This window comes from Protomyctophum parallelum (genome assembly GCF_964188405.1).
Source record: "Protomyctophum parallelum genome assembly, chromosome: 14".
NCBI classification, from domain to species: domain Eukaryota; kingdom Metazoa; phylum Chordata; class Actinopteri; order Myctophiformes; family Myctophidae; genus Protomyctophum; species Protomyctophum parallelum.
This window is the reverse complement of record NC_139709.1, coordinates 26952586-26961572: the sequence shown is the minus strand read 5'-3', so window position 1 is coordinate 26961572 and position 8987 is coordinate 26952586. Positions and strand designations below refer to the sequence as shown.

At 41.5% G+C, this 8987-nt stretch overlaps 1 protein-coding gene across 2 annotated transcripts in view; it reads right to left on the bottom strand.

Annotated features, from left to right (window-relative positions):
- Nucleotides 1-2151: 2151 nt before the first annotated feature.
- The window catches only part of pbx1a (pre-B-cell leukemia homeobox 1a), a 59092-nt gene continuing 52256 nt past the window's right edge, over nucleotides 2152-8987 (bottom strand). For both annotated transcript variants that reach the window (XM_083781157.1, XM_083781158.1), the window contains 2 exons: nucleotides 8858-8947; nucleotides 2152-4423 (listed from right to left, as the gene is read on the bottom strand). In XM_083781157.1, the coding sequence (XP_083637283.1) occupies nucleotides 4331-4423; nucleotides 8858-8947 (183 nt within the window). In that variant the 3' untranslated portion in view covers nucleotides 2152-4330. The remainder of the gene's footprint in view (nucleotides 4424-8857; nucleotides 8948-8987) is intronic.

Here is an 8987-nt window from a genome sequence, read left to right as displayed (position 1 = left end):
TGAAAAAGGAGGTGAAAGGAGACATGAAAGTGATATGGGATGAACATGTCCTGATGCAGGAATTAAACCCAGGACTGTGTCGGCCTATCATCTGTTTGAGGCACCAGGGCTTCCTGAGGTTTGAAATGTAGCCTACTACAAGACGCATCTGTACTGAGCTCTGAACACAAGTCTCTATCAGTGTAACAATAGAACGAAAAAACATCGCATGGATGCACCTGGGACTATCCTCAGTGATGTATCCCAAGGTCATCAGGGTTTCGGGTCTCGCAACATCATAGCCTACCCCTCACTCAGGTGACCCAGCCGGGGTCCCATTAGGGAAAGACCAGGGCCACACAATCCGTTGCTCCGGAACTACTCTGCCGGGAATGGGAGGAAGATTAATCTGGCACGTGGAAGGACTAGGCTCTGTGGGTTGACTCCTGTCCGGGCCCCTCCTACATCTCACCAGGTCCACTCCCCTCTCACCAGGTTCAGGACCTGTGCCTTGCACCAGCCTACCAGCACCAGCCACTTCATTCAGGAGTGGTGGATTATTGAGGCGCAATGGTTCTGCAGGCTCCACCTGGGCAATGGTGGTGCTGCAGGCTCCGCTTGTGGCTTGAATGGCCCTCCTAAAGGCCTCACTGTGGGTTTGTTGGGCTTCCTAGAAGACACAGGCTGGGGTGCCAACCTATACTGCTCCCGGGTGCCGTCTAGATTCCGGCTGTCACCCGTCTCTCCGGTGGTCACCAGACTATTCCTGGTTGTCACATTGATGTATGTATTCCTATGATTCACTATAAGTATAGATATATAGAATAATCTTAAGGTTTTACATGCTACTGCGGTCTCTGACTCCACATGATGATTTATTTTGCTAGTTTAGCACCACCAGGGTACACCCTGAGATGTCAGTGTCGCTCCACATCAGGGCTGTCTACTGGGGGCTTCGCTAAGAGGGTTGGACAAGGTGTCTGGACCACCCACTGGAGCCCATCCACAGCAGCTGTAATTAAACAGGGGTGCGATGACAGCTGGGGAGCCAGATGTCAACAGGAACATTAGATTTCAATCAGACAGCAAAGGGGAGCTGAGGAACGAAGAGGTGTAACCACTTATTCACACAGTATCAGAAAATTGAGCTTATGGGATCGCAAGAATCTGCTCAAATTAGTGTCTCTGCAATGTCTTTGAAATGTCTGACTGCAACAGGGTCAATCAAGCAGGACTCAGCCTATATGACCAAAATAGGGATCAGGTTTAAAGTAGTTAATGAGCACCCTGTGTTTACAGTTGGGTAATATTGTTGAAGGGAGAAGGTTTGGGTCAATGACGAAGACAAATTGTCTTGATGCCTGGCTTGTTGGTTAGAGCAGGCCTGTTTGTTGCCTGCCCTAGGGCCATGGAGCAGTCCATCTATGGTGTTTCACCATCACTCAGCAGTCAAGGCCTGTGACCATCTGCAGCTTGTATACTCGCTGAGCCTCCTCGCGACCTCACCCCTATATTTGTGCAATTATAAATATTCAGTTGTTATGAAAGTAATTTTGGCAGACATGCCACTGTCCAGCCAGATAATGTCAGCGCTGCTTGTTTGCAGCCTTTCGGAAGAGAGTATCTCTCAAGGACATGGCCAGCCCTCTCCCTTCCAGTCAGCTTTTCATATATATGACAACAAAAAGAAATGACTGGCCATCCTCCAATGACCTAAATCAGGGATAGCGCACTCAAGGTCTTACTCTGGGTCTCTTTGTCCAATACACACGTACGTACGTACGCAGGCACGCATGCACACAAATACAATTGTACCATTTACCATTGTGTATTCTTTGCATCAACCTTTGCATCAAGCATTTCAGATAAATTTGTTTCATGAGAAATTTGTCTTGACTCACTATATGTGAGATGTTTCAGCTGCATGCATGCATGCATGCATGCATGCATGCGTGCGTGCGTGTGTGTGTGCGTGTGTGTGTGTGTCTGTGTGTGTGAAACTAAGTGAATGTGTACACTACAGTAATGTATTGGATAGGTGGCAGTTACTGACCTTGAATGACCTTCAGTCACAGCAGATGTGAGTGGAATCTTCCAATTATGGAAACTGCCCCCCCCCCCACCACCACCATAAACTCAACAATAAAAATGCTGATGAATGATATAGCTGTATTACATAGCATTTTTAATGTGTTTAAAACCTTTTTTTTTTCCTTTTTCCTTTTTTCTTTTTTTCAACAGAGCAAGTCAAAGCACAATGGTGCACATAAACACATGTTGAAAGTTGGTCAGCTAATTCACATGAGAATTGGAAAACAAAAGGAAACAGCCTACTTCATTAAGCACACCATTTAAAAAATAAAAAATAAAATAGAAAAGAGCAAATAGTCCACGCAACATAAAATGTCTACAAAATACAAATTATTAGACCATTCAGACAAAAACAAAAAACATTGATCTGTGATAAAGTTGTCCCTTCTCAATATGGTTATGGTTAACATTTACTTTTATAATTTGTGAAATCTTCATATTGAAACAAATCAATTAAATAAGAGATGAATTCAAACGTCTACATCGGTTTTGGTATCAATTCTACAGTTACTGAACCAGAGACAGCAAAGAAACCTGGTATTAGGACTGCATACAGAAAAGGTGAGTATTCAGTCTAGTACACAGTAAAATGGCCCCAGTGTTCATTTATACACTGAGTATTTTACTGTGTCATGATATGATTGGCTCTATTCTGTTCTGAAATGACCCTCAGCAGCAACTAAAACCTGGGCTAAGCAAAGCACAGTTGCACCTCTTTAGTGTTCCCGAAAAAACATGTAACACTATTATACTGTTGTACAGATTTAAGGGTATTTATTTGCTGTATACCTGCATCAACCAGAGCAAGGGTTTGCCGTAAGCATGTCAAAATTCTATTAACGTAATGACTTCCTTGTTTAAGTGGATTCTGATTCAATGTGCTCAGAAATAAACTCAGTTATGCTCTCTGTGACATACTTTTTCTCAGTAGAAATTGCATTGAGTATTGGACTTCTAAGCATTCTTTTTCCTCCTTTCACAGATACATCCGTATTCCCCACTTCATTTGTCATGTCTGATTGTAGCACCAGTATTAAGACAGAAATACAGCTCTAAATTATTTGTTCTGAAAGAAATAATGGAAATATGATTATGTACTATATATATAGTGAGAGCCTATTGGAATGATATATTAAGTACAGTAGCACAATGGAAACTTTGTCTTGATGTGTTTTGGTTTAACAGCAGTATTTTGGCAATGTTATCACTGTACGGGTAATATATGAAGATGAAACCCCAAAGTGGAGCTGATAAAATAGCAAATAATAATACATATCTGTATATCTGATTAAAAATAACATAAATTCCTGCTTTTGTTGTAGTGCTGTTTCTGTCACTCCACTTGCACACAATGCTGTCACTCTTAAGCGTGATTTAGACTTAATTGCATGTCGGTGTCTGTGTTACACAACCATAATAGCAAATCTATACACTCACAAATGCGCTCTTACAGATCTGCTTTGGCGTGCAACCTAGTATAATTCAAGATGAAACTAACAACAGATGAACAGATTGTGAGTTCCTGTATCCTAGCTTACTTTAATGAATAATGTCAATCAAAGTTGTCTGAGTTGATGACAAGTATTTATTGTTTTGCGGATAACATATTTCACAGGGTTACCTTAGAGGTATCGCCAACATAATTGTGTTTTGACTTGTCAGAGACAGAGGGTAAGATGAACATACTTTATCAAGCACACATTGTAAACAACTGAGCAATATTTAAGTCTAAATGGCGTACCATAGAATAGGTGAGAGACAACAAACGTAAGTAAGAAGATGTGCCTCTTGCTTGCAAAGACAAAAAATCTCATTTTTACAAAACAAATAATGGTCACTGACATTTTTTCCTACTTTTTTTAGTTGCCGAGAGGTAGAATGAAGCGTTCTCAATCAAAATGTATGGGTTGATTTATTTATCTTATCACGTAATATCATCAATATGAGTGAAAACATCACAAGTGAATAAGTAACCCCAGCCCTCTGAATATAATGTGAAATCTGTACAAACATCTCCATTCCTTGTAGTATCGTTTTTCATTTTCATTCTGATACTTTTAGTTGGTATCTCAAATGTCCAAGAGCAGAGCAGAGGAAACTTTCTTTTAGTTATTCTTTTCCTTTTTTCCCCCCCAACATTTTCTCTAGGATTTCACAGCACCCCTCCAAACTATGGAACAGTGAATCCATTTTACTCTTAATACTGTGAATGGCACGGCCAGTTCATGTTTTTGTGGACACGGTGTGGAGATTGAAATATTCAGTTGGAGGTATCCGAATGAACACTTCCAGGTCCTTCCGTGGGGGAGGTCACTGACGATGGGGTCGGGGCATCCTGCCAGCCTCCATTTGTCTACAGAGATAAGAAGGGGGGAAAAGTTTAAGGTTAATTAGCTCATGGAATAAACAGGTTAAACATGAATGACAAATACAGGAATACAATGAATGTGATTTGGCAGTATGACGCAGTGACAAAAAAACAACAACAAAAACTCACAAATAGAATGAACCATTATGTTACAGAGTGTGAATACAAGTGTAGATATAAATTTTTATCTTGGCGTTCAGGCTCTGCTAAATGTTTTCTCCCTGCTCAGCACAATTAGACAAACATCATTAACCGTTAAAAGCATGGGGATAGATATACAATAACAACCGACCATGGGGAACAGAACTAATAGCAGAGCCCACTGGTGGTGCTGGGGTGGCGGTGGGACCAAACAGCGCATAACAAAAAACCCGGGACACATACCGGTACGCAGAATGAAAACAGACTTAGGTGAGCTTAAATAACCGGCCCAATTGGTCAGCTGACATATGGGTCTTGCATAACACTGACTGTATATACACCCACATGGTAATGCGCATGTGTGAAACCTCTTGAGCAGGGGTGGGCAACTTTGACGGAGGGCCACTATATTTCCACACTCACTCCAGAGGTCCACGTTGCATAATGTCTGGCCGATAACTCTCATCTCGCTATTTACATTTATTCTTCGTAATTAATGCCCTACTTTGTCATTATATGACTCAAAAGTAACTATCTAAAAATATTTTTTTTTTAGCTATTCTTGCTATTTTTTTTATTGGAATCTTGAATTAATTTAGTTATTTCAAATGCATTTAGTTTACTTATGTCAACTTTATGAACTTAAATACAAATACACTGGACATAAAAATGTCTGTTTGGAAATTGGAATGGTAACAGCTGAAATCAATAATATATCAGTATTATATAATATAGGTGGTTATTAGAGAAAGTAAAAGATAAGTGTAATTTTAATTTGCTGCTTTCTTTCGTTTTAGCAATTGTAGACATAGACAGGGGAGCGGGGGCATTCGAAGTGGCTAAATATGTCATGATTTACAACATTTTACAGCGATTTCTTTATTGTTATTTACTAAAACAAAAGAAAGCAGCAAATGAAAATACTTTAACACTCATCTTTTACTTTCTCTAATAACAACCTAAAACATGAACCTTGGTTTAAAAAAAAAAAAAAAACTAAACTAAACTGCGGGCCACATTAACTGAAGCTGGGGGCCGCATGTGTTGTTTTGTTTTGACTTTTAAAAGGGGTTTACAGGCAATTAGGGCAATAAAAGGAGTGTTACTTAGATGTAAACCAAGTAATCTTTCAGTTCATGTCAAAACATAACAAAACCGGATTGACAAGACTGCTGATATTCTTCTGATACACTGAAAGCCTAACAGATATTGCTCTATTGACACATTGCCAAGAATATTCTGGATCACATCCATCTACCTGCCAAAATGGCTGCCATGATACAACACAACGCTACACAGAACAAACAGACCTTTCATACCTTCCAAGATGGCCCTGAGGTAGTTGATGATGGAATCAATTATAGCAAATTATCACACTGGCTATTGGGAAAAAAATATAATGGGATTGTAAAATGGAAGCCTTCTTCAATCCCGGAGATAGGTCGACTAAAGACCATTAGGGACATTAATGGCAATTTCCATGCCATCAGTGAATGCTGAAAATGGGCTTTGGCACCCTCTTATTTTCAAACCCTGTTATTTTACATAGAGGCCGTCTGTCAGCCTATACAGAACCAAAAGAGAGAAGAAAGAAAGAGAGTGTGATTTTTTTAAGCAACACCCACCATCAATTTCAAGGGTGTAATTATTGTTCAAGGAGAAAGGAGGAGAGCTCACACATTCTCTCTGACTCAGTACAGGCTTTTTTTTTTCTTCTTTTAAGAATATAAAAATGAGACAATAATGTTTGGCTTAAATAACAAAGTGCCCACACTGCATCCACAACTCACATTGCTGTGTATTTTCAACAACTGCAAAGGGAGTCTCTCTGCAACGTATTCACTTTGTCTTCATTCATTATTGTCACTATAAGGGCAAGCAAGCATCATTATAATTTCTGATAATTGGCTTTCACTAGTCCATACGCGTTCAGGGATATGACATACGAGTTTGGGTCGTGTGGTGTGTACATGCATTGCATTTGTATTGCTGAACATCCCAAAGTAGTAGTAGCAACTATTAGCACCATTCAGGTGAAAGATTGTTACTTGTATTATTTATAACACGTTTTTGCCCTCATATGATTGGATAATATACGGTGACATCACAATATATATTATATTGCCTACACTCGCCAGGATTGCGTTGTCAATGCCCGTGTTCATATTCAGATCAATGGCTCCAGCCACTGAGAGGGGGGGGGGCAATCTCCTTATGAGGAGAGTGTTACTCAATGGCTGATGACATCTCTCTCCCTCTGCCACTTATATTGGCTCATGTGGCACATCCGTTATGCGATGCTCAGCCAATCACAATGCAGAATGACACAGCTTCCAGACAATTACAGCGCAGAATGGCACACCTTCCAGTCAATCACAGCGTGAAATAAGTGCGGACGATTCCGTCCTCAAATTGCGAGCACACAATTAATACAATTATTAGTTAGATATGATCCTATTTCATGTAATCCAGTAATATAACAATATAATCAATAATTCACTGCAACAAATTCAAAACAACAATAAAATATTTGTGTTTTTTCCTATTATCCTAAAAAAGCCTGAAAGTAGATGTGCTGTAGTAGTACATATATATTTAGCTGATTTGCTACTATATAATAATAACCGTTAACATTAACAGTTTTACTGCCAGGAATGGATTACTCCAGGTTACTGTCGCTGCGATATACGACATACCCGCCTTTTGTTTTATGTGTTTAATCAGCCGTATTGTAATAATTAAAAAGAAACTCCGTCTTTGCTGCGGAGCTGGAGACGAGATGGTTTCGTTTTGATGACGACACCGGAAATCAACACATGCTGTGGGCTGCTAGGGCTTCTGGGAAATTGAGGCCAATGCAAATGAACGGGGTACAATGCCTCATGGAGGAGGGTCTTGTGCTGCGGTCTTGCGTCGCACCAAGATGGCGGGTGGTGCGATCGTTCATAACAAACGGAGCAACCTTTTTTCGCCGGATTTTCACGGATCAAAAGCCCAAATAATTCAGCGTATGCTCTAAAGGTAATACAACAATCTCGGCAGTGAAGGGGGGTTGATTAAAATGCGGGTTACGCGTCAAACTGTCAAACTGTTAACAGGGGTCTTGAATCTGCATGGCTAACTATTTACACTGCCGGTGTGCGTACTGGACAGTAAGTTGATATCTCTAATGTAGGCTTTGTCCATATACTTGATTTAGCATGAAGGGGTGTTCCAGGCCCAGCTGTCAGTGTCACTGCAACAGTGAACGGATGATCTGACCAATGTGCTTAGACTGCTTGCCCAAAGCTCCACTCATTCTGCCTGTGTGACTGTCGTATTGATTCCGCTCAGTCCCACGCGGCCTGTCGCTACGGATCGACATGCAAACACACTGCCTCCAGTGTTCCCTGCTATGCCTGGACTAGCCTGAGAAGACCCATGAAAAATGGGACAATCCGTTCACACCGGCTAGCTAGAGTTATTTTAAGAAGGAGCAACTGGGAGCCAATTTCGGGTAAGGACAAGGAGGCACGTTTTGTCTTCGGGTGCCAATGTGAGAGGAACGCCGGGAGGTAGGATGACACCTGTGTCCTTGTTCCTGTCGGCTGCAGGTGCCTCGCTAACACTAATGTCCTCCGACAGGCTAGGAGCGTGTCCAGCCACTCAGCCGCTGGCCGCTGCCTCATTGCCTGCCACCTAGGGCATGACTGGAGCAGAGGAGCAAATGCCTGGACAACAGCCCAAGCCCAACAGACTCTGCTAAGTGGCATCGCAGCCACCCCTACCCACACCATCTTACCCCTTAACCACTTACAAACTGGCGTCCCTATTTTGAGCATGGCATTATAGGCAAACATTTCTAAATATTAACATTTTTTGTTTAACTTCAGCAACAATAGCCGATATACAAGCTCACAACACTTTGCGGTGCAACTCTTGTAGCTTGTAGAGCTGTTATTTTGGACTATTTTCGATCAGCTATATTTGTCTTACAATGAAGTATAGGGCATCGCACGCACGCACACGCGCGCGCACACACACACACACACACACACACACACACACACACACACACACACACACACACACACACACACACACACACACAGTACAATCCTCAGTGACTCAGGTTCCGAGAGTGTACAAAATTGTACACTCTCAGAGTAAAGTTAACTTAACACTGAGGATTCTACTGTGCACCCTGTGAGCATAAAATGAGTACATAAAAAAACAACAACAACAGCAACAACAACACAACATTGAGAAGGACAGAAGAAGGTTGTTTACAGGTCTTACGTTGATGCCCTGTGGACTGTACATCTGGCTGGCTGCGAGGCTGTCACTGTATCCGCCGGTCTGGCTGATAACATGGCGAAGGGTATCCACCTGCAGCAGCCAGGACACAAACACAGAGACAAAGCCAGCT